General features: G+C 36.7%; 1 protein-coding gene and 1 long non-coding RNA gene across 2 annotated transcripts; one reads left to right on the forward strand and one right to left on the reverse strand.

The window, feature by feature from the left end:
- Nucleotides 1-14,118: 14,118 nt before the first annotated feature.
- LOC122652699 (aspartic proteinase 36-like) lies at nucleotides 14,119-22,539 on the reverse strand. The gene is made up of 10 exons (XM_043846515.1): nucleotides 22,146-22,539; nucleotides 21,448-21,577; nucleotides 21,089-21,336; nucleotides 20,762-20,989; nucleotides 17,401-17,563; nucleotides 17,115-17,188; nucleotides 16,572-16,668; nucleotides 16,381-16,447; nucleotides 14,555-14,626; nucleotides 14,119-14,444 (listed from the first exon to the last, which is right to left on the reverse strand). Exons 1-10 carry the CDS (start codon nucleotides 22,388-22,390, stop codon nucleotides 14,275-14,277), a joined length of 1,494 nt encoding a protein of 497 aa, XP_043702450.1. The 5' UTR covers nucleotides 22,391-22,539; the 3' UTR covers nucleotides 14,119-14,274.
- Nucleotides 14,634-26,212, forward strand: LOC122652700. Its single transcript, XR_006331633.1, has 3 exons — nucleotides 14,634-14,864; nucleotides 15,429-15,432; nucleotides 26,182-26,212. It is a non-coding gene; the product is annotated as an uncharacterized LOC122652700 (long non-coding RNA).
- The last annotated feature ends 987 nt before the right edge of the window (nucleotides 26,213-27,199 follow it).

Here is a 27,199-nt window from a genome sequence, read left to right on the forward strand (position 1 = left end):
GTTGTACCTTCCCTCACAAGGCATCTTTTGGGGGATTGACAAGTGCTTGGTTCTAAAAATGTATTGTTGGGGGTGACCCAAAATACCCTGCCCAGATCCAGGCTTAGACGAGGGAGCGATTCGCGCTGGTTGGTGTGCAATAAGAAATTAAAGTTGCACCTTCCCTCACAAGGTGTCTTTTGGGGGATTGGCAATTGCTTGGTTTTAAAAATTGGTAACAACAGGTGGTCGAGAGTTCGAGTCTCCCTGGTGCCATGGGTGCTCTGTTATTGGGCATGCATTTGGGGGGGAGATTGTTAGGGGTGACCCAAAATGCCCTGCCCAGATCCCGGCTCGGCGAGGGAGCGATTCGCGCTGGCTGGTGTGCAATAAGAAATTAAAGTTGTACCTTTCCTCATAGGGCGTCTTTTGGGGAATTGACAAGCGCTTGGTTCTAAAACTTTTGATTTGCTACAACGGATCAAATCTCACGAAGTATAGAATATTCAGATTAACCATTACAAATATGTTTTAGACTTACCTCTTTAGTGCCGCAATTGAAGCATCTCCAATAATACACAACACTTGAATACTATTCCTTTAGAAATAGGAATCAATCTTCAATCAACATTTTGATTGAAAAGAATGCAGTAGAATCCTTCCTCCCTATACTAGAAGAAAGACAAAAATAAAGAGCCTAAGTATTTGCAATTTGAGAGAGAGCTCTCTCTTCCAAATTGATGAGCTATGTAATTATCTTCTTTGCTCCTCTTTAGACTACTATATAGTCTAACTATAGTACTCTCCTTTGGATTGCTAGTGCTAAGTGATGTGATCCTATTTGGTCATACACCAAAGCATCCTATAATGATTCCTCAGCTAATTAAGTTAATTGCTTATAAGGGCACCTTAGTACAGTAATTGTAATAAAACTTGTAATGACAGAAATCATTACGTGTAGGTCCCTCCACTTTACATTGTCTCTAGGTGTCTTGACGTGCACTCTCATGGGCCTCTATGCTAGTTGAGGGGCCACGCGACCAAGGACGTCCTCTTTCTCTTAATTGAAATAGGTTTTCAAATTTGACACATGATTAATCTAGATAATGACTACTTGATCCAACATTCGAAATTAAAACATTAGTTATCCATATGACAAGAATTGTGAGCATGTAAGGAATATGTTCCTACAAATTTTTATCCTCTAAAATGTGGTGCATTGCCCAGTGCACTGCAAAAGTCCATTCGATGGTGGCCAAAGTTGAATTGGTGGATGTTAACGGCGAATAGGTGCGTTGCCACCGTTGGATGCACTTTAAGGTGCACTGAGCAGTGCATCGCTGATGTCACTTTGTTAAGATTGCACAAACCCAGATCGGGAGAGAATAATAACTACAAGAATAAAATCTCAAATCCGGATAGATTAACATTGTTTTAGTAAAATAATGATAACGTTTGGTGAATAACTCAGTTTGCGGTGATTCAAGTTGGAGATGAAAGCTAATATATAGGGCTAAAACTTCCGTTCTTTGAGTTTTCTAAAAGTATGAATAAAAGAGGGTTATATGGGGCCATGAAGTGGAGATCACTGCATAGATCTGAATCTGAAAAACTTATCACCAAGGTAGATGTCACATCATCTTCCACTATGAAGTTTTCCATATATCAAACCCTAAAATATCCTATGATATCTCAGTCGTCGATTTCAATTGAGCTTCAATGACTGAGATTAAACATTTACATCACATAACAAGAACTAAGAAATGTTAGTCATGGGCTTGCTTTGCATTATGGGTCAAGCCTAAGTGCTAGGCCTTGGCTTGGACTTGAGATTGAATATGGGCCGATCTTCTAACAATTATTTGATGGTCCAGATGATCTTGATACAAACCTGTATTAATCGTACTTGAGAGGATAAAGATCCTTGTTCCTACCACATACTTGTAGGAAGAATTTTTTCTACCTAAACAAGTAGCACACAGTCATGTTGTATTTTACCACTTTTACTTAAGGGAGTGTCTGAATAAAAGAGATAAATAATTAGAATGACATAGGTGTAATTAGAATTTGATATTTTCTTTTAGTTGTGCCTTGCCTTATTCTTAAAAGTTCTTTAAGTTAAAGAGTATAAAAGAGTTTTCAAAATTAATTTGAAAGTGACATGTCATTATGTAATATCAAAAGGTGTGATTATCATACACATATTTCTTGCAAATGAGGAGATGTCAAATGGGTGAGGAAGCTCTCCAACAATGGCTTACATGAACTACATTCCTTGCAGATGAGGAGATGTCAAATGGGCTTCTTACTTCCCAAAAAAAAAAAATATCTCCCTGCATCTATGTATATATAAATGCTGGTTTCGTAACAATACGCAAGAAAATCTACCCATTCAGGTTTTTACCCCATCAATCGGGCAGGGGTAAGGCAATAATTACATGCCTTGTTGTGTCTGCATAGCACGGTGCAGGACAGGCAGCGGCAGTAGAAGATTCAAATGGGGGGGAGGGTGTAAATCGGCTCGATTTTGGTTTAAATAGTTTGATTCAATTCATATTGTATTGATAGAAATCGATACTAAACTGATTATAATTGGTTTTTAAATCCCAAATTGAAACCAATTTGGTTTCAATTAACTGATTTATAATTGGTTCCAATTTATTACTGCTTTTGTTCGGTTTGTTATTGGTTTTTCTTATACACTCTTTTTTTTTTGGGTAGAATTTATTATTTGCCTTCTTATTCAGTTTTATTAGATTCATAATCGATTGTATTTGGTTTAACGGTTTGCTATTCAATTTAATCAGTTTACAGTCATCTCATCTCTCCGTTGTATTCTAATACGATAGAGTAGGATTGTATGATCCAGAGTAAGTGTTACATACAAGATTTAGAGATGTAAACGGATATTCGAAAATCCGGATTCAATCCGTGTTCATATCTGTTTAGGAGAATCTGAATCCGTCCAAAACTAATCGGATACGAATATGATAATCCCCCTATCCGATCAATTATTATTCGATTCATCTAGCAATCCGACTGTAATAAAATATCTAAAATATATCTTTGTGTCCGTCTATCCTTTTAAGTTACCTTATTGTTTTATGTAATGTGATACATGGAATCACATATCTATGTGAGAAAATAAAAAACTAAGAAAAGTAGAAGAAAGGGTTGTTGTTGAACTTTCAAGTCTCAACCCTAACCCTCATCATAAAGACGGTAAAGATGTCAATGGATAGTCAAAAATTCGTATTCAATCCGCGTTCATATACATTTAGGAGAATTCGTATTCAAAAAATACTATCCGGAAATTATCCGAATCCGTCCGAAAACAGATAGGATATTATCTGAATTTGTTTGAATATAAACGGATACGAATATGATAATGCCACTAATCGACCGAATTCGATCCATTTACATCTCTATGCAAGATACCTTACAATTATTAATGATTGTAATTAGTCTTCTCGATTATTGTAATTAGTTATTTACTATTTTTATTTAGTTGTCGAAGGGAGTTAGGTAACTTGGTCGGTTATTGTAATTAGTGGGTAAGTTGTTATAGGTGGATAGGAGTCGTGAAGAGTGGTAGGAGTTATCCTATGTTGTAACTATAATCCTATTTATTATTTATATAAATATGAATTAATGAAGAGTACATGAGAGTATTTACCTAAAAGGTCTATTGAGAATTGAGATAAGAGGATCGGCTACCTCCAAACAAGCCACTCGAAACTCGATCGTATTTTCTTTCCTATCTTCTCTCTCTATCCTTTATTTTTCTTTTTTCTTCTATTTTCTCTCAACAGTATCTGTGCACTTATCATTTGGTATCAGAGTCAGTCACCACATCACGGGTTTGAGTCACGAAAAGGGCTAGTTAAAGTAGAGTGAAAGCCGTCAAGAAAGGACTACCTGCCGCCAAACAAAAATCCTGAAGCAAAGTGAAATCATTTGGAAAGCGTAGTGGTATGCTATGCTCCTAATGATGCCCACTCTAGTGTATGGACACTAGATTGGGCCAGCCTAGTATGAGATAGATTAAAATGCTTGATTTAATATGTACCATAAGTTTGGAGAATGCAGTAGAAATAGGAATCAATTTTCACTCGACATTTTGATTGAGAAGAATGCAGTACAATCCTTCCTCCCTCAATACTTGGAGAAAGACAGAAATAGAGAGCCTGAGTATTTGCAATTTGGGAGAGAACTCTCTCTTCCAAATCGATGAGCTATGTAATTTATCCTTTTTTTTTTTTTTCTAATGAAAATGTAATGATTCCTCAGCTAATTAAATTAATTGCCTATAAGTGCACCTTAGTACGGTAATTACTATAAAATCTATAATGATAGAAATCATTACGTGTAGGTCCCTCCACTTTACAATATCTCCGGGTGCTTTGGCGTGCACTCCCATGGGCCTCTACGTTAGTTGAGGGACCACACGACCAAACAACGTTCACTCTTTCTTAACTGAAATAGGTTTCTAAATTTGACACATGACTAATCTAGATAATGACCACTTTATCCAACATTCGAAATCAAAATATTAGTTGTCCATATGACAAAAATTGTGAGCATGTAAGAAATATGTTCTTACGAATTTTTATCTTCTAAAGTGTGGTGCATTGCCCAGTGCACCTGCAAATGTCCATTCGAAGGTGGCCAAAGTTGAATTGGTGGATTTTAAAGGTGAATAGGTGCATTGCCACTGTTGAATGCACTTTAAGGTACACTAAGCAGTGCATCGCTGATGTAATCCTTGGTAAGATTGCACAAACCCGGATCAAGAGAGAATAATTACTACAAGAGTAAAATCTCAAATCCGGACAGATTGACATTGTTTTAGTAAAATAATGATAACGTTTGGTGAATAACTCGGTTTGAGGTGATTCAAGTTGGAGATGAAAGCTAACATATAGGGCTAAAACATTTTCTTTGAGTTTTCTAAAAGTATGAATAAAAGAGGGTGATATGGGATCGTGAAGTGGAGATCACTGCATAGACCTGAATCTGGAAAACTTATCACCAAAGCGGATGTCACATCATCTTCCACTATGAAGCTTTCCATATATCAAACACTAAAATATCCTACGATATCTCAGCTGTCGATTCCAATTGAGCTTCAATGACTGAAATTAAACCTTTACATCGCATAATAAAAACTAAGAAATGTTAGTCATGGGCTTGCTTTGCATTATGGGCCAAGCCTAAGTGCTAGGCCTTGGGTTGGACTTGAGTTTGAATATAGGCCGATCTTCAAACAATTATTTGGTAGTCTAGGTGGTCTTGATACAGACCTGCATTAATTGTACTTGAGATGATAAAGATCCATGTTCCTACCACATGCTTGTAGGAAGAATTTTTCCTACCTAAACAAGTAGCACATGATCATGTTGTATTTTACCACTTTTGCTCAAGGGAGAGTCTAAATAAAAGAGATAAATAATTTGAGTGACATAGGTGTAATTAGAATTTGATATTTTCTTTTAATTGTGCCATGCCTTATTCTTAAAAGTTCTTTAAGTTAAAAGAGTATAAAAGGGTTTTCAAAACTAATTTGAAAGTGACATATCATTATGTAATATCAAAAGGTGTTATTGTCATACACATATTTCACATATATATGTGAAATGATAATATTTACCTTAACTGGAAAAAATTGTATGTAATACTAAAATGGTAAAAAAGTAAGGTCACAAATTATTTGACACCATGAGAGATGTCAATAAGAAAATTTCTTTGCTTAATGACTAATGATGGAAGATAGAAAAGATTACTTCATAATCATCCCAAATCATATCTGTTTTGTTTTTTCTTAAACTCTCTTAACTTTGGGAAAGAGAATGTTATCTCATATCTGGATGTGTTCGGTGCGTTGCCCCTGCATCGAGACACAAGGGCGTATGAAATGACCGCTATGCCCCATGAAAAGGCCAAAATTTTGGGGGCACGATGGTCATATTTTGCACCACTATGTCTGGGCGCAAAGACAATGCACGCGTTGGGCTCCTCTGCAGCGCTACAAAGTGTGTAGCGCACATCCAACGGCCTTGTGTGGTTGGGCACGCAGCCCAACACCTTGCTTGTGTTTTGAGCTGCGTGCCCGAGCACACAGGGCCGTCGAATGTCACGCTACACATTATGTCACGGTACAGAGGACCCAAATCCGACAGTGTACCACACGCGTCCAAGTAGCATTCTTTCACCCTTTATTTATATAATATAATACATAGTCTTTTATTTTCCAGAAAATATATTTCAAAGATTAAAGAAAAATAAGAGAAAAGGCGCACGTTCTCTATCCGCGAGCGCATCTGAGCATAGACTATACCTAAACACATGGGGCAGGACATAGGCAGGGTTTTAGTCATCCAAGGGGCGGGGCGGTCATTTTGCCCACCCCCATGTGTCTGGGGGCACCTTACGCCCCGGTGCAAAGAACATTATAAATGTGAACTCTTTTACTCTTTTCTTTTCTTTTTTAGATTTTTCTTTGTGAGTGAAATTAATAAAAGGAAAGGCCATTAGATGGAATGGTGTGGCCCGTGTGGATCCACTTAAGAAAAGATACTGGCATACTGCAATATTCACACCGATTAAACTTTCTACCGCAAATAAGCAAAGGAAATGCCTCAAAACTGAGTAAAAAGTGCAAAGGAATTATAAAAATTTCATTTTACATTTTATCAATTATAAAATGATTCTATCATAATTTTATGAAACTCTACCACATGGACACCCCCCTCCTCCTGCATCCAAGCCATCCATATTGACCTGGTCAAAATTTTATTCCATTTGCTAATAATTTTTATCACCTTCAATTCGTTGCTCGTTCCAATTCCTTCCAATCCCTCACATAGGAGCAGAAATAACCACCCTACCCCACCTTAGGCAGTGGGTAAGGTGGTCATTTTCGCTCCTATGTGAGGGATTGGAGGGAATTAGAGCGGGCAGGAATTGGAGGTGATAACAATTCCATTGGCGGGTATAAAATGTTGTTGCTCTACTTGTTTACCAAACTAATTAAGGGTACGTAATTAGGCCCATTACCTAGGTCCATTCCTAATCCTACCCCCAAACTCAAAGGCCAAAACTAGCTAAAAGTCTTATCTCCTTTTTATAATGCTCTTGTTTACTAGGAAAATTTTACTTTAAAATTTTAATTCAAAAAATTTTAAATGTTGAAAAGTGTTCCAATGTTTATTTTTTTATGAAAATAAACATTAGAAATTTTTTCAACATGTAAAATTTGCCGTGTAAAATTTTACACCGAAACAAATAAAGCCTAAAGAAAATAGGTAAATATTGATTTCTAGAGAGCGAATATTTCTGCAAAATTTTATGGATTGTCTATTTGGAAATTTCACGATAGTTTATAAGGGGACAATATAGTATTTTGTACATATTAATAAATATTTATATATTTGATACGAAAATAGTTCAAAAGTTTTAATAAAGATAGGTTTACACGCTTTACCATTTTATCCATGAGGTAGGATGTTTTCCTACCATCTGCCAGAAGGTATGAAACCGTAAGGATTTTATGTCCACTAAAAGGAGGGTAAGGGCAAGGCTATTAACTGAATCTATCCTCCTTGTTTGCAGACTTAGTATGAAATGGTAATTAATATGAACTCGCCTATGTTTCTTCCTCCCCTTATAGGGAACTCACCAATGTTGAGATTTAGATTTACTTAAAGAAATATAATTATAAGGGGAGGGTTTTCATGCACGGACACATTAGGCACGGCGGGTTATATATGAGGCATCAAGTGGGGAGGTTCATCATTTTGGAATCCGGATCAGCTACCCACATGTGGGTAGCAAATCTGAACTCATCTTTTTGACCCTGTTGTTGTGAGAGGGGGATAAGATTGTGCATGGTGCACAAAAATTTTACCTAATTATACTTAATTTTTTTTTGGGCGCACATTCTCTGTCCGAGAGCACATTTGGGCGCAGACTGTGCCTAGACACATGGGGCGGGACAGGGGCAGGGTTTGGGTCATTCAGGGGGCGGGTCGATCATTTCGACCACCCCCATGTGTCTGGGCACACCCAGTGCTTTGAGTGCAGAGAATTTATTCCTTTTTTTTTATATATTTCTTGGTGCAGAAGCCCTCAAGGGAGGAATGTATTAAGCCTGCCAGGGCTTAGCCCGAGGCATCAACCTTGGCCCAGCCCGACCTTGACCCTGGGCCTGAAAATTTCAACCCTAACCTGTCCTCAGGGTTGAAAAATCCAGCTCAAGCCATGTTCGGGCTCAAGACGGGCCATGGTGGGTTCGGGCTGACAGGGCCAAACTTGCAGCCCTATAGAAGCCCATCATAAGGAAATCTACCAAAGATTCTTTTTTGACTGTATCCATTATTCTCAATTATAAATATTTTCAAATAAGGATATCTGAAGTAAATATAACTCTTATGTCTCCCAAAGTAATAGTTAATTATGATTTAGTCTCTTTACTAATACAAATCTTCGAGCATGAAAATAATTACTGTCACCACCTTAGTTTGTAGAGAATATCGCTATTTGATTGGACAATTCACAAAATATTTATAAATAAATATTAATATTAAAAAAAAAAAACTTTTGTAAACAATTCGCAAAATATGTCATTTGTACCGGATTCATCAAATCATGTATATAATCTCTCTGTTGATATTCTCACCATGAGGGAAGTGGATTTCTTATTGAGTGTCTCATTCGTTCAAAGTCAAACAACATGAATTCGCACCACCATATATAATCTGAGAAACATCAACCGTTGGTATATCAAAACTCATAATGCCTTATTACAAGGATAAGGACCCCCTCAGGCCAAATGACCAATATTAAGCCATTAATGAGAATCTTGTTCCTTAACAATTGATAGTAGTCCATTCAAGATTCATGTTGTAATCCAGTTCAATATACACTCACATTTGTATCTTAGAATCTAGCTAGGAATACATAGTGTGACGACCATACGAACATAATGCCTAATGTTGTCCCTAGTCGTAGACAATTTTTAAGTTAAAACCTAAGGACAACAACCACCCATTAAATTCATGCCTAAGTAAGTTTAAAACATATAAATATGAATTTTAGTTCTAACAGTTTTTTTAAGAGCTTCGTCTTGTCAAGCAACAACTAATTGATTTGGATCCTCCACCTTGATAGAGTGAACAAAGAGGCTGGAAATAATTACAAACTATAAGGAATCAAAGCTTGCTGAAACAGTTTCTTATAAACTTAAGCAAATGGATAATTGAATTAATTACAGTGTTAATTTATAAACATGAACAACAACAGGGCCATGGCCTTTGGGCCCTTGTATGTGTCCATTTTTGTGGCTTTCTGCCTTTTGTGCTTCCAAGAACTCTAAATGTACAATTGATTCAGAATTTGGTTTGTAAAGTTGCCGAACCGGAGAATTGCCGTTCTCCGGGAGCCTCCGTTTTTCCTCCGGCGATCACGAAAGACGAAGAGTAGGATTGTTCAGGCTCTGAACAATCTTCATAACTGTTCACAAGCCTTTTGTAGGAGAACTCATGAGTTGATTCACTATGAAGAGCTCGAGTTCTGCGACTCTTGTGGCCTGTGATGATTTTGTAGATGTGAGGAAGAAGACCTTCCATTGGTACCAAACAGAAACAAATTTAGAACAGATAAATTGATAGAGAAAGAGAGAGATTTCTTGTTGGTTTTAAAGGGAAGTGAAGACCCAAGTGCTATGGATCCAACCTTTAAAGAAAAAGCAAATCTAGAAACTTGGCGTGGAAGAATTTTTTACTATTCTCAAGAAAGGATTGGAAGAAATCCTTCATTTCCTTACTCCAAAGCCATTTAAAAATTTTAATAATGATGGATATGATTATAGAAAAATAAAAAATTTATTGAAGACTTATCCTTAAAGATATTTAATATGTATTGATAGATTCTTCTTGGGATATCTATTCCTTTTAGTGTGTGCTTCATGAGGCTAATCAAGACAAGGTCCATTTTTTAAATAAGAAAAGTTATTTCTTTAACTACATGGATAAACAAAATCAAATATGATTTAAAAATAATAAAAAAAACTTATATCTACATTAAAATGGATAGAAGAGAACTCTTCTCCTCCCTATTAATAAGACTAAAGTAGATTAAAAAGAATAAAAGAACAGTTGGGGCCTGAAAGTGATGTTATTCTTCACAATCTTTCAAAAATCTTATAATGGAATTCAAAATTGAATTGCCAACTCATATAGTATCTTTTCTTGATTGTGATATGTTTTATATATCTAGGGAAAAGGCTAGGCACTCTACCCACATACTGCGAGGTAGCGTCTGTTGGGTCTATCTCTTTCTTCTCCGGTCCCTTTGAAATGACCTTCTACCCCTCTGTTATGATGCCTCATCCCACATCCCTAATGGTGCCGCCCACTAGCTTATCGCATGCGGGTGGTATATCTATCCCTCTCCCATATTTTTGTTAGTCTCTATTTCTATTTTAATTTTTTTCATATCTGGCATTCAACATGCGGAGCGAAGTATGGATGGAAATCGCAACGGGAAAAAATACAACCACATTCAACACTGATAATCACCATCATTGTTTTTTTAGTTTTGGGAGAGGGAGAGGGTGGAGATCTTTTTCTAATATCTACAAATATTTGTAATGTAGCATATTGGTTGTGGCTTCTATCCCTTTTTTGTTTTTTTTCTTTGTTTTTTTTTTTTTTTTTTTGGGGGGGGGGGAGGTTAAGGTACCCAGGGTCTCCTTTAGCATTTTGATTTTCAGCCCCAACAGCTAGACTTGAGAAAAGAATAATGGAAAATCCAAGAATACCAAGAGAAATTGTGCATGCAAGAGACATGATTGAATTTCAACCTTAAATTTGATGCGTAATGAATCTAGAACTTTCCTAAATATCCAATTGTGGGAATTATTACGTCATCGTTCCACGTGTGCAATTCTTAGATTTCATATTAGAGTATGTGGTTTAGAAAACCTTATACCAAAAATAAATAAATAAAAGAGTTAAAAATAACGTAACAGTTTTCTTTGATTGAAAAGTCCACTATAGAATCCATGTAAGATTTTCATAAGGTGGGCTGGTATAGTCCCACTTTATTTTAATAAAATCGATTTAATTATGTTGATGGAAGCTACCTTAATGGTATGAGTCCAGTTAATATGTATGGACCTAAGGTATTGTTTCCTTAATGGGAAGAAAATCCTAGTTTCTTTGCAGGGTTGGTCCTTACCCTCACTACTATAAATAGTTGTTACTGGCCCATTAAGTGACTAACCTAAGAAAACCTAAAGTAAAAGTGGAAGAGGAGAGACCAGACCAACGTTCGTGTGCGACGGGAATCGTAAAAAAAGTTGTCGGCTTCAAACCATGGATCCAGGTACTCCAAGAACACCTCCGTAATTTATTGTATGCTCATTGATCTCCATGAATGTTTCGCATAGTTATTTTCTCAATCTATAGAATGCATACCTAGTTGTGCCACTTGAAAGGGTGATGTAGAAATTCTTCTAATGGTTATCTAAGGAATGGTCTAAACTACCCACATCAAATTTTAAGCTCAAATTCATTCATATGCCCCCAACATGGCATCTCCCCTACTATTGTCAACTATCTATTTCTTTTCAATAACTTTCATTTTCTATTGGATTTTTAAAGCTTTGTTTCTTTGTTATTTGTCCAAGTCCATTTAGGATAGAACTTGAAATATGTGACCAGGGACCTTGGGGTCTACTTGTCCGTAATATTTGAGCCCCATCTAATATTTGTGTTGTACATCGATATCATTGTGTAAGTATCATCTAGAAAAATACTCCCTAACAATGAGACAAAAACTAAGGAAAACTATCCCTTGTTTGATCCAAAAACACGAGGAATAAACCAATCAAACAATCACAAGAACATGAGGAATTTAATGTGGATGATTCGGCATGAATGCCATCATCCACCAGACGGAACTAAAGAAATTTTCACTAAGTTAGAAAAAACTCCACACCACTCTCCACCTCACAATATGATATTCTTTGTTTCTAGAGCTTTCCCGACAGAGACAATATACTCATAAGATCAGAAGTGAAAGATAACCGTTTCTTTCAAGATCTGCATGTGTTCACAACATGAACTGTATGTAGATTTTGTTGTCCATCTATACCTTTTACCTGAGTTCCAATGGTAGCTTCATAAGTTTAAACACTCCCTATAAGTCTACACAGATTACTAATCATCCGTCCCCCCATCACAACCATGACTCCTCTTGAAACCTTGAGAACTCTACCTTCAAATGACATTGGAAATCTTTTGAAATCATATTTCTTTTTAGATCTGGCAAATGCTAACACCAGTGTAAAGTTCGCTTAGTCCCGTTAAACATGTGAATCTTACATTCCCAATCTCAACAATATTATTTGTCCTTTTAACTATACAATTATCATATGCATGATATGTAACAATCTGATTCCTGACTAAACACATATAAAATAAACATCTAGAATCTAAAATTCAATCTAGCGTTTTCATACTTGATGAAGTAGTTAGAAAAACATCTTCTTCACTCCAGGACCCATCTACAATAGCAGGATTTGATGATGTATTTTCATTCACCTTTATATTCTCCTTATACGATGGATAATTCCTTTTTAAATGACATTACTCATCCCAATAATAACAAGTTATTTTTACAACATTTATACTTGAAGAGCCCCTTATACTTAACTAGAGTCATCATGTCTCTCATTAGTTTGGTGTAGTGATGCTTCTTTCATGTTGTAGAGAATGTGCTTTTACTTTGATGTCATGAAAATGATAGGAACTTAGGATTAGGTCATCCATTGTATATCTCCATGATTTTTCATCCTTGATTTCATGTCTCTTATGACCTTTCCAATGGCCTCCAATATTTTCTTTATTGATATAATTCTTTAAATTAACTTGTCTTTAAAGTTTTGCCGTTGAAGGACAGTTTCCTATCATTTTCATGCATGATTTAATGTTTTGCTCAGTGGATCTATCTATTTTCATCATTTTTTTTTTTTATTTTTTTGTATTTTTTTCTGCATTTATTTAGGATTTTTCAAGCGTTCATTTACTTCCTAGGGGCGTTTGCTAAGCATGTGTATTTGGTATTTTTTTGGTGTACTGAGTCTTATTTTGTAGTTAAACACATCAGGTACGTGCCCATACCATTATTCTTAATTTACTTTCCTTTCATGTATTGTATTTTAGTATGTTTTGTTTTATTTTCATCGAGTAAATAGAAAAACCATTTTAACTAGGTGAACCGAGATGCCTAACACCTTACTTGATCCGCAACCTGACTCTTTCCCTGATCTTTGATTTGATCGATTCCCATTGGAACTCATTCATCATAGAGCCATGAATGTTTTGATGTGGATCCTAAACTGGTATTCCTACTTGAGTTGATAGATAAAACATTGCTAGTTTTATACCATTCCTTCAAAACGTACATGACTCTCCATAATACCCTTATTTTTTGGTAGAACAGATGAATTCCGATCCGAATCTTGAGTTGGAAGATTTGGATCCATGGTGATGGACCCATATCCGATCCGAATTCCTAACCCTTGACGTGGATTATAGGAAAAATTATATCCTCAATTTGCCTGCCCGTCAATTTCCTCAATTCCCTCTAATGGAGGGAGGTGGACCCCACCCCAGGCAATGTGTTCGGACAGGGGGTAGAGTGGTCATTTCAATCTCCCTATTAGATGGAATTGAGGAAATTGAGGGACAGGCAAATTAAGGGGATAAAGATCTGGATTATAGAGAGTTAGGGAAGACTTACTTCCATCTCTCCATAAAAACAAATGGAATTTTATACCCCAAATTGAAGGCATCTATGCTGCTCTTCAAGAGTTACCTTTCTGGATGGTCCAACATGTTTTCATATTTTTATTAGGGGGACAGTTTTGTAAATAAAAATCCAAAAATAACTAATCATGTAATTTTCCCCTTTTATTATGATTAGAGAGTTCAATTTCCTAGACAACAGGCACATCGATAAGATAAGTTACCTATGTACAAGGACCAAGTTCTGCCATGATTATAAAACCCAGTTGAGAGTGAAAAAGTTTTTCATGTGCTCAAAAGAATAAGAATCCGAACTCTGAGAGCAACAGAACCAAATCACAATTATATTGCACAGGATAAATCTACACATGGGGGAATCCCAATAATATCATGTGGCCTGCCGATTATCATAAATAAAAATCGACCAAGCCAATACATATCAAATAAATAAATGAAATTTTCTATGTTATGTGTATTCAGAGCGCTACAAAAGTAGAAACCCAACAAAAAGGAAGATATGCACAAGGAAAGCCACAATGCTGGTTGGTATCAGCACATGTACATTTACAGATAAAGAACTGCTCACACTCAGCTGTCCTGCATTTACAAATTCTCCCTTTCCAGAAGTCTCAGAGACATTTACAGATAGAGAACCTGTGAAGAAGTAACAAGTTCAAAAGAAAGGAAACAGATACTTAATGATGATCCTTCCTCATTGAAGAAACAATTTTATAGATTCATGCAAAAGGGTTTGTGAAACTTACAGTCATAATCAGTCCATCCGATCCGTTGATTCACCAGATCATAAACGAATATCTTGTCTCTTAGAGCAAGGTCTGCAGGAAAAAGAGTAGGGAGAAGAAAGAAACACAATATTATTATTTATTTTCTCATCATGCTTATCGACTAGCATTTTTTAATACATCATTCCTTATTAATAACAAATTAGCACACATAGGAACAAGAAATGATACTGCTTTCCCATAACTGCACTTTGACTAATCTACCCCTTCTGAATACAAGGATGATAATGTTACATACTTTATAATTCTTCACAGTGAAATGTAGGAAAGAGTTAAGGATCCTCCTAGGTTTGACTAATGTCATTGCATGTTATTAATTTTGATTTGTTTGCCACAGAGATGATCGAGAACAAACTCCAAGTTACTGTATAGAAAGTACTATTGAAAGAACAGTTTCATGAAGAAAGATCCAGGTATAAGTAAAACTAAACATAATTTGTAGCTTGAAAACAGCATCCAAGTAGGAACTTGTTCAAAAATCAATCTTTTTTAATTAAGGTCGAGCATTCTTCTGTCTCTTCACTGTTAAAGAAAGTTCAGATATTGAAAATGGCTAAGAAGGAGGGGTTCTGGTCTGTTGGTGTCAGGTATTTGGGATCAGACATTTTAAAAATCAACTTTCATTTGTCTTGTGTGTTCTTATGCCTCATTCTTAGAGCTTGTTTGCCGTACTCTCCCGATTACCCATTCAAGTGCAAGCCAGGTTCTGCAATTCAAAACTGTAGGTCTCAGAATATAGCTCTTTGGCAATTCTTTTGCTTCGTATCTGCCACAGATACACTTTGGTAGAACCTATCGCAAACAATCTAACCTAACAAGTGCCTCAAGATGCCAGGTAAGTAGCACCAACACCAATTCTACAATAAATTTCAAAAGAAATGTTCCACAAGTTGTCAATTGTCCATGATAGGGTCTAACCATTTAGAAGAACCAACCTCATCTGGATCAACAGCTTAATGGGAAGTTTGATGTTTGACCTCAAAATTTCTACCAGATACATAAATAAATCACTTAAGGCATGCTTCTTACATTATGCATGAATAGGAGGAATCCCAAATTTTTCCTATTTTAAGTCTGCTCAATCACTTTTGCATTATCTACTTGACACATTCCAAAAGAGCATGCGTTTCTCAAGATATGAGTGTTGTTTCACCAAAGCACAGAAACTCACTCATTGATAGACTTAAAAGAATGACAAAATGATTGACAGGCCATGCATATTTACAAGATCTTTAAAAATTAGATATTCATGTTCAGTTCTTCACTGAGACAGGGAAAGAAAAAGTAAATAAATCCACGTAAAGATTTAAAGAACGAATTCGCACTGATAATAACATAGTCATAGGATCAAAACTTGAAATTAAGCACCTGACAAGGTAATAGGAAAACTGGTATACAATTGTATTTACATTTCTAAAGTATGTCAGTTCATGAGTGTGCAATATAAAAGTACTGCAATTAAATACATACAAAAAGTAACATAAATGATGTTCAATTAATATAATGCAGTTGAAAAAAGCTAATCAAAATGAAAAGTTAAATAAATGATACTTAATTTGTAGTTGCAAACAAGAGATGGACAACGAAGACATAAGTATGCCTGTCCCTGACACGAAGAACACCAAGGTGTCTGACTGGGCCAAATCTAATTGTCCTAGTGATATGGATGGTAATTGATGTTCCAAAGTGAGTATAGATGCACATTCCATGCATGCATAGATGGTGCAAAAATGCTGCATTTTAAAATAAAAATTAAATGACGAAAGCTTTTGGCCCAGGGTTCATACCTCCTAAAATTGTCATCGAGATATCCGACACTCTTTGAAAGCCAATGCACCACAATTCAGTACCATCCTGTCACAACAAAGTTCATTGATTACAGTCAAGCCTTTTCAATAGCATAACTATATTAACTGAGAATCTTACTCAGAAGTATCTAAAGATAAAAACAAGAAAAAGAGCAAGTTGAAAAACTCACAACATAGCCCTCTTGTACAAGATATTCCACTGGCCTTAGAACCATAGTTGCACCACCCTCAAAGTTTAAAGTAACCACAGGAAAGATTTCTTCAACACTGCACCCAGAACAATATTCCAAATGTTAGTATAATTAGTATGCTGTCAAAACACATATACCACAGCCTTAATGGTACCCTAAGCAGTGACTGATTGCACTGATGGCCTTAATGTTTGGCCAAATTCCTGGATTATTCAGTAAACTAAAAAAATATTTTTAAATGGGGTAGGGGGTAGGGGTTGGTAACTGAGTATAAAGTGTTTCCTGACCTACACAAGTAACCTCAGCTCAATCTATAGAGTAGGTGGCATGAATTAGCTTGTCATTTAAATGCACATCTCTCAAACAAATGATTGGGTTGTGCATTGTTAAAAAACCATGAATATGCTTTCATCTGGAGGCCCAGCCTACTGCTTGGTTATGCCTCATAAAGGAAGATTTTACAGCACAGAAGCATCCTCTTTTACAATGACAATTCCATTAAGATTGTACTAGAAATAAAACCTGCTGGAGATGAGGTAACATGGAGTTCCTTTGGAATATAAGCGACGGACAGATTGCGAAACAGTGTTACTTATCTGCAGAGCCAAGAAGAAAATGCACTTCAGAATATACTGGTAGATTATTTTTCTACTACATAAGCAAACTTCTAGATCTTTTAGAGATGCCCAGGGCGGCGAGAAAAAAACTCAGAAATGAACACTAAATTTTTATAGCATAATTAGAGAACCTATCAAAAGAGTAATGAAATAAATTAAAGATCCAGGAAACTATTACCACTATAACTTACTGCACTGACAAAAGGGTCGTAAGCTCCCCCTGCAAGGTATGCCAAAGTTGTTCCAGAATCAATTATTGTTCCTTGGTTGCTTGACGTTGCAAACACTGCTGGATCAATGGGCAGTATTTGCCCATTGACAGCAATGCTCTGCAAATTCACATTATAATGAGGCCTGAAAGTTCAGAGCAGAAAGCATTTCAAACTTGCAGCAGAATCACTAGCCAAAATAGAATGAAACAGCTTGTGCCATTAGTAGCATTATATGCTTCATATCTTCACTCTATGTAAAAATAATCAAGAATAAGACTCCAGTCAGAACCCCAACTGCCCCCCCCCCCCCAAAAAAAAAAAAAGAAACTCTACTAAAAACTGCCAAAGTTGTAATGTAAAGGGTGTACAATACACATTAACGGTTACATCCAAGCAAGCATGCATCATGCACATTCAGAAGGCACAACAATGGACATAAGTTCGGAGGTCAGTAACATATTTTTTCTGATAAAGAAGGAATTACAATTACAAGCTGAAAATATTTATATATATATATTTTAACTGAGACTCCTTACAAAGTGAAACTCCCAACATATGCGCCCCCGCCTACCCCAAAAAAAAAATTATATTAAAAAAACTTGTTGAAGAAATTAGAGCAGCCAGTAAAACTTGCCTTCAACAGATACAGTGAAAGCCCCAAAACAATGTTACTTGAATCCCTGAGAGATGACAAAAAATTGCATGACCACAAGCTAAAAGATTGAGGATGAACTGGGTACAAGCAATGTGCCTTCTAAAGACACTGCCTCATGCCTTGGTACTTAAATTCTTCAATATGGATGTTTTATGAGGTTATCTGCCACACGCTTCCAGTTCTTTAGTCTCTTTTCTACTACTATGTGCAGTAAGACCAACATACGTCTCTTTCTACTACTATGTACAATAAGACCGTAAAGACCCAACATACAAAAGAATCCCAAAAAAATTTCCTTGATTTTTTGTTGGAAAGGATTTTCCACATTCATCTCGGGAGCAATATGCACATTTCACAGATTTTCATTTACAGGAATATTCTTATTAGTATAATGGAAAGGCTAAGCGTGCGCTCGTGGCAGAAAGACTTGTAAGTCTTCTTGATATAGTTATGCAATATGCTAATTTAGTTAAATATTTACAAGTTTCTGATCAAGTTCCATATAGAAAGGAACTTAGCTCATGTTCAAATTGATATCTTTTAATGATGGCCATGATCATCCTTTCCTTTATTAATTATGTTATTAATTAATCTTCCACATACAATCCTGTTTCTAGATAACACAGTGCAGGAAAACAAAGTCATATTTCGAAATATCAAGAAGTCTCCAGTCACACCACCCAACATGGCAATGTATGAAAATGCAAGTCCAAGGAAACAAGTAGATTTCCACAAAAAGGGTCCATAACAGCCACTATTTGACCCACAAACCCAAGCCCCAACAGATCAGGATTGCTGCAGAGACGAAATTAAGATTTAACAACAGAACCCATAGGAAATATTTTGAGACACTAAACTGGCACAACACAACAGCATCTTCCACAGCATTGGGAACCAATGGTAAGTTCCAGAAAACTTTTTGGAACTTCCAGAAGGGAGCTTTTCTCTGCCTCATCAGAAACACTAACTACCATATTCACGGTACGGATCTTTCAGTTAATCCATCAAGTTTCAAAAATAGTTAAGAGACCGACCTTGCCAATCTCAAAGAACTTTGAAAATAACATGTCTGCTCAAATGAATTTAAGACCATTTTGAATCAAACCCCATATACCCAGATTTTAACACCAACAAGGTATTGGCTTTCGAGGAATCCCTGGAAAGAGAATTCCTGTCCTTCCTCACTTCGCCCACCTGCCTGATAAATCAAATGATCACCCATAAGATGTGAAACCTCAAGAAAAATGGTTCAATGACCAAGTTTCCCCATATAGCTGGCCATCAGGCAACTCCAAACCTGGATTTCAGGTGGCTGCTAAAATATTGCCTAGTGTCATTCTCCAGCTAAAATGCACCACTACTTTGTGTGCAGACACCTCATAAAGGCTCTGGGACCAAGGAACTTTCCCTTCCCAGATCTGCCTTGCAAGATCAAATTGAAAAGGACCCATTCCTAACCTCCTAGAGACCTAGACAGCCCCACAAAGCACCCAAACCTAACATTAGAAAGTAAACAAACCAAAAAGTATAAAACTCATAAAGTACACAAAATCCAATAAGTAACAACATCCCATGAATCACCTGCCACCCGTTCCTCCTCCCCCCCCCCCCCCTGAGTGGCTTTATACCATGTCATACCTTTTTCCATTCCACTTACACTATAGTATCACAAACTTATAAATACTTCACATAAAAAAGTAGGATCCCCTAACATCTCCAGAAATTAATTTTTGAAAGTGTAAAAATCAAGACAAATCCTCCTAGTTCTTTCCTTAGTTTCAAGACCTCTGCTTACAATAAAATCTTCAGCATTGCACCTTCTGTCCTTGACCATATTTTACAGCTTCATGGCACTTGGAGTAAATTATCTCCAGATTGAGATGTACTAAAGGTTTGGTACCAGATAACCTTGGAAAAATGGAAGGCGAAAAAGGAGAATCATGGTGTTTCAAGAATATTAGAGTTACAACTATAAGCAAGTTATTTATTTCATCTGTGGAGCAATTACCAATCAAGAAAAAGGAAAAATAAAAAAGGAAGTATCATAAACGATTTTTTTTTCCCCATGTTAACTAGCATTTTCTTTCTCAATGAACAACTATTTGTAACCCCACCCCCCCCCCCCCAAAAAAAAGTTGGTTTATCAATATCAATTGTATCTCCTATTCATTGAAAATGGTCTAAATTTTGCTCATAGATACTGAATCAGACAGCTTTTTTTCTCACTGGAAAGTGATTGTGTTATTTCAAAACATTTGGAGACTATTGTTTCTTCAGTTCATGCAGAAATGTACATCAAATAGTCAGAAAACAACGGTCAATAGGATAATAATTTTGAGTAGTACTCCACCACCCAGTCAACCCCCTTTCCCCTCAATGTATTTTCTCCTTAACTTGATATAGTTTACATAAAGCATAAGAATTCAAAGTCAGGCATATATAACTTTGAACATATTGATGCTAAGAAGACTGCTCAAGACACTGGCCAATCATCAAGGATTACATTCATACTGTACTCAAGGATGTCACAGAAGCATGATTCGAGATAGGGTTAACATGCACAAATCTATCAAATCAAAAATTATTATACGGTATTAAAATCCTCTATTATACAAGGATTAACAAAATTCAGAAGAGTATCAAATTGCAAGAAGAGCAATTCTGTGTCAAGGAAAGAAGACATACTGTGATGGAACAAGCGGAGTATATACTATATTAGGTGCCACAATCTCACCAAGAACCCATATGCCCCCTCCAGTATTTGATCCAGACAAGCAATGGGAGAAAATTTTTGGTGCAATTCCTCGTGAAGACAATTGTGAAATGACAGAAAATCTTGACTTCCCAAACCCAAAGATCCCATCAACTGCTCTATCTGGCTTGGTCAGGTCCGCAGACTGGTGGTTACTACATCTGTTTTAAATACCAATGTCCAATTCTGTAAGTTCAAACAAGCACAGAGAGAGGATTTGGTGAAGTGGGTGGGAACCCATGAAGTCAAGAAAAGCTCACCCAAAAACAATGAGAGCAGAGGAATTTGCGACAGAAGACTCTAGAACTATGTCAAAGTATAACATATCTGCCACATAATAACCCGAAGTTCCACTGCCATCACCGTACTGGAACGAGTAACTGCACTGAAGGCCACCGGAAGAACAGTCAGCTGCTGCATCTTCAACCGCTAAAGAGCATGTATTAGAGGAACAAGATATTGCTGAAGCTGTGGTAGAAGTGGTAGGGTCAAATGAATTGAGCTGGATCTGTAAAAGCACAATTCTTCATCAATACTTTCTTCCCTTGGTGCTACATACTCTGGGTTAATAAAAAATTTGACAGAAACTGGAAGAGTAAGGGAGAAATGGAATTTTTACATTTAGTCCGCTGGATGTTGGGCAGCCATCACAGGGATTGCAAGCAACCCACAATATGTCACTTCCAGTATCAAGCTGCACATAGAATTCCTTCGGAGGAGACCCCAGTTTCACTGTCGTAAAATAAAGACTAAACAAGACCAAGAATCCAATTAGGAAAAGAAAATACTGTCAAAAATCATGATAAGGAATTAAAAAAAAAAAAGGAAGAAAAGAACAAGCAACTTGCCATGGGAGATCCCAAGCCAAAAGAATTGATTAGTTGAACCCAAATGAAAAAGAAGAAAATCCATGTATTCAACACAGTCAAGACCAACCAACAAGAACATCAAAGAACGATCCCAAGATGAAAAAGATACTCAGTAGACATCAATTTTATTTATAAAAGAAACAAATGAAGAACATCAATCAACCCCTTCATTCACAAAAGTCCATAAACAAAAAGAAGTAGGTAAGAAGCAAACAAGACCACAACCTCATGAGTTCCCGAAAACCGAGTACTAAAAAATAGTATAGCGCAGCGAATTGAACCCCGCAAAAAAGAATGTAAGCAACAGAGAGTGAGAGTAAAGCAAAAAACGAAATTCAACAGTAGTACCAAAAACTAAAGGCAGTCTAACCTGAAAACGAGTAGAAATTATCGTGCCCCAAAGCTAGCCAGAAAGAATAAATAATTAAAGTAAATTAAAAAGAATTACCCGACCGTCATGGGATTATAGGTGCCATCGACGGGAAAATCGATGACCCCGCCGACATTCTGCAAGATTCGTCGATGTCTTGTCCTGTCACGAGCTCGAAGCTCTGCTAAATCGATTCTATGTTTCACAGGAAAAGCTCTCTCAAGGTTCAAAATCACTGGTAAGCTACAGAACACCAAAGCCGCCGGAAAGAACAGGGTACCCAGAGCCAAGATCAGAAACCCAGCGCGAAGAAACGACGGCATTTCTTCGCTTCCAATTCTCTCTCTCTCTCCCCCCTCACACTCCCAACAACCCCACGCGTAATATATCAAACGAAACAAAAAAATTCAAAGGCGAAGATCGAGGTGGGTGTCTTTCTGCATCTTTGAAACACATATATACTAGTATATTCCCACATCACCAACACTAGAGAGTCAACTGAGAAGACGAATCTAAACCAAGTGAGGGAGAGGGAGGGAGAGAGAGTTCTTCGTCGACAACAAGCGATAAACACTAAATAAAATTTTCAAAATTGGCTTACGTTCTATAAATTCATCAGTTTCAGAACGTCTCTCTCTCTCTCTCTCTCTCTCTCCTTTCTGTCTAAACATCGTTCTAAGTTTCTAAACTACATATATGTGCGTAATACGCACGCCTTCTTTCTTGGTTTAAGGTCTCGCTTTTAAATCCTAGTGGACCAATACTGGTTGGACCCACCAAGGCCCGAGAACAGCTCAAGAGTCTAGTGCTACATGTGATCGTACATCTTAAATATATATATAAATCTGGGCCATTGAACTTGTGGGCCCTAGCATACGACCCCTTTGATCAATGGAAGCTAAATTTTTTGACTAAAGCCAACGGTCAAATTAGACACAAAAACATGTGGCCCCATCTGTTAAAACTAATCAAGGAATAGACACGACAAAATCTCAGCCACTAGATCGGGATCGTGTTCTATTCCTGATAATATCATAGGTTGTCGGCTTGGCTCACGTGCTACTTTTTTTCAGCATTAGTTTACTTAAACACTTCAATCTGATGATGGACCAACCGACAAATGATAATTTGAGGATGAAATCATTGGATTAGAATCTTTTGTTTTGAGGGATAGTACTATGGTAGATAGGAGTAGACCCCACTGAAGCCGTATTCTGTATCCAATCTTTTCCTTAAAGATGTGAACAGATAGTCAAAAATTCGTATTCAATCTACGTTCATATTCATTTTAAAGAATTCGTATTCAAAAAATAACTATTCAAAAATTATCTAAATCTGTCCGAAAACCAATAGAATATTATTCGAATCCATCCAAATATAAATGGATAAGAATATGATAATGCCACTATCCGATCAAATTCGATCCCTTTACCCCTATTTTTCTTTCATTGAGACTATGAAAACGGAAAATGCTAATCCAATGGCTATTAATCATTGTAATGCTTTTAAAATCCAAAATTTAAAAAAGGGTAAGTTAGAAAAAGAAAGACGGAAAAACGAATCATTGAGCAACGTGAAAAAGGGAAAGCATGACTCGGGGCGGTGGATTTTGGGTCCTATTGAGATTTGAGACTCTTACACCCCAAGACCTCTTTCCAAATTGACAGTTCTTGACACTGACGTGGGCACATTGGGTCAAGGGTAGATCAGTCATTTGAATAGTAATTGCCACGTTGGCGAGAGGTGCCATCTCCCGACTCGATTTGCCACGTGAACAGTTACTTTGAGTGGAAGTAGGCCGTACGCTGTAATTGTATACCCATTGCGGAGCGCACTGAGGTTCATGCGTATTTTAGCTGTTCTCCACATCAACAATGAAAAAACATGTCTCATCTTCGTCATTACCTATCTCTCTCTCTCTCTACAATAATGGTTCTTAAAATCGGTTTGGGTCAGATAGATTTATCTTTTTTATTTTTTTATAATAAAAATCGATTTTTATTTTGTATTTTTGGGTATTTTACAAAGGCCTTTTTGAAAATACACATTTGTTCAAATGTCTGTTTACAATTTTTCTAATTGCAAACTCTTTCCTACTATCAAAACAGTGTAGCATTTTTGTTCAATTCTTTAATTTGGGATGTTAGACGTTAGTTTCAGAGAATCAAATGACCAAAATGCTCTTTTAATAAAAACTCATCAAAATTAAAAAATAAAATAACCAAATTGTCCTCAACTTCCCCAAAATACTTTAAGGGTGAGATTTTGAAATGCCCTATCAGCGCTCAAAGCATTTAATGATGTTACTTGAGCTTTTGTAAGTAACTAAACAAGATCAGGATATAATTTTGAAATGCCACATCATTTTCTCACCCCAATTCTTCAACGTTACCTAATTCCCCTCTAAACAAACGGGGCTTAAAGTAATTCTACTTGTATTGGGTCCTCCCAAGCATTGATTCATATTAATATTTCGCCTGACTGATTATTATCTATTGATGGGTCCACATAAATCAAAGATAAAAATAATAAAGGTAAATTTGTCCAACAAAGATAGATTTGGATCGACATCGGCTAAAAACCGATACGATATCCGATAAATCAGATGGTCCCAAGTTCCCTCCTACTCCGAACTCCTGAGGCTTTCTACGTTTTTTTCAAACTCATACGCCTATGAACTTTGAAAAAAAAAAGACAGGAACGGGAAGGAAAATCCTCTTTAAGACCAGCTTTTTCTCTCCATCCCCAAAGCTAAAATGTCATTTGAAAACAACTTTCCGTTTCTTTCGGTTCAGCTAACGCCTATTATATTTGTTTTCTTAATGCATTTTCCGAGTCACCAAACACCACTGACCAACCAGGAAAACAGCCGGAATCGGTGACATATACAGAGTAGTAATCCAAGGAATATAATAATTTTCATGGCGTTTTCCACGTTTAAAGTTATTCATTATATGGGACCTATAATTCATCATTCCTTGGTGCGTGGTTCCTCACCAGAAATATCTAAACCCAAACACCATTATTAGTTCATGTTACAAGCTTTCAATTCGGAATCAAATCAACGAAATTGACGGATTCCGAGTACAATAGTAAAAAATAATGAAACTTACCTCTCGTTACAAAATTTACAAGTCGTAAATCCTTTCATCACTATCATTTAAGGGTGCAAGTTTGGTCCGGTCGGTCCAAACCCGTCCTGAGTTCGAACAGGGTTTGGATTGAGATATTTAGTCCTGAAGGCGGGTCAGGGTTGAAATTTTTTTGCTCTGAGTCAGAGTCGGGTCGGATAAGGATTGAGGCCTCAAGCTAAGTCTGGCCTGGCCTGGCCCGATCCTATTTTAAGTTATACTATATATATATATATATTATAAATTTTATTATATATAAAGACAATAAGTGATATAATATATTTTATTACAGTGTTATTTTACATTAAATTGATAATTTTTTCCCTGACCCATTCCCATGCATGCATTTCCTTCCCCCTCTCTATGATCAAGGCCAATCAGGGTCAATCCGGCCCGACCCTGAGGACTGATCAGGGTTGGATTTTTTTTTTTGTATGGAAGTCAGGGTTGGATTTTACTGGCTGTGAGTCAGGGCCGGTCGGGCCTAGGCCCAGATAAGGAAAGTTAGGGTTGGGTTAGGGTTCTATAAAACCCCGCCTAACCCGATCCTATTGCAGCCCTACTGTCATCAGTCCCATCTAATTGAACTAGGAAGAGGTGTTTTTGACCTGTGTAGGAATTCATGATGAAAGAATTTTTCATCCTTCACATTGAAGGAAAACATTATCTGATTTGGTTTTCATTTTGTAAATCATAGCCTTTAATTGATTTGGGAAACTCCACCTATCTCCCAAGATAGTAAACTTGCTCAAACCAAAAAGCAAATAAATCCAATTTTAAAATCCAAATTATAGGTTTTCAAACCTTATCTCTATCATCAATGATAATAAGTCCAATGCTTCTATTCATGGTTCATTCTTGCTTTTCTAGAATGAGACTCCATTGCCCAAAACATACTCTTTTAGGTTCTTATATATATATATGGTGGGGTGAGGGAGTTGATTGAGTAAATAACAATATTATTCAAAAGCAAATTATGCAAGGAACAATATTCATGACTAAGGCACACAAGAAATGCCCAACCTACCTACTAACTCTGACCTTTCTTTTAAGAGAGACCACAATTTCATCAACACAAAACCTGTTCTCCGCCCCAAAGAAAGGAAATTTGATTTATTATTTAAAGGGAGAGGGTTGGGCACATGGGTGACCTTGCCCAATGGGAGGGGTGGGATGGGAGGGGTAAAGTGGTCCTTTCCCATAGGGAGGGGAAAGAGATAGACACAAGGTAAGAACCTTAGCAGCGTGGCCATCCTTTTTCCTTATTTTAAATTACTTAATATGCAACTAGCTTTTGGTTCAGATGAATTGATTAACTATCCAAGCTAATCCTTATTCTTTCAAGGCAAAAGATATAAGTTTTTCCTTCTTTTTTTTTTTTCCATGAAAAGAGATATAAGTTTCTATTAAGTTTTCTATAGTCATTCTTGATGTGTGCTCTATATTATGGTTTAAATTCATGATACCGTGAAGGACATGTCAAGAAAATTTGGGCAAGAGATCGCTTTCTGATCATGTAGCGGTTTCACCAGTGCGAAGGCCAATGAGAACAACATCAAGATAGATGTGATTTTTAATTTCATGGGTTCAAGGTGGTATTTTTTCGAGCTCATACGTCTGGGCGCATGAGCCACGTGACTAGATAGAGTTTCTTTTTCCTAAAAATTTTATGTCATTCTCCAATGAGAAAGCTCCCTCTTGTTTCTAAAAGGGCTGGTCATGTAATAGACTTATGGGACAATCGTGTGAATAGCTCTACATTTATACATCAAAAGTCAATTACCTTGACTTCAACTTTTAATCTTTTCATTCCGGCCTTCATCAATGCTATGTAAATACACATTACATAACTCCTCTCAGGTCCTGCTCGATCAGGTTCGTAGGTTCCTCTCATAGGGGATCAGAAATGACGATCTCACCTCCTGCCCAAACACACTACCCAGGTGGGGTGAAGTCGTCGATCATTTCCGCCCTCCCTATGAGAAGAACCTACGAACGTGA

Source organism: Telopea speciosissima, chromosome 2 (genome assembly GCF_018873765.1).
Source record: "Telopea speciosissima isolate NSW1024214 ecotype Mountain lineage chromosome 2, Tspe_v1, whole genome shotgun sequence".
Classification (NCBI taxonomy): Eukaryota; Viridiplantae; Streptophyta; class Magnoliopsida; order Proteales; family Proteaceae; genus Telopea; species Telopea speciosissima.

Coding starts and splice junctions, on each gene's coding strand:
- LOC122652699 (XM_043846515.1), bottom strand. CDS start 22,390: ATGCCGTCGTTTCTTCGCGCTGGGTTTCTGATCTTGGCTCTGGGTACC. Junction 21,578..22,145: donor TATAATCCCATGACGGTCGG/GTAATTCTTTTT, acceptor GGTCTTGTTTAG/TCTTTATTTTACGACAGTGA. Junction 16,448..16,571: donor TTGTACAAGAGGGCTATGTT/GTGAGTTTTTCA, acceptor TTGTTGTGACAG/GATGGTACTGAATTGTGGTG.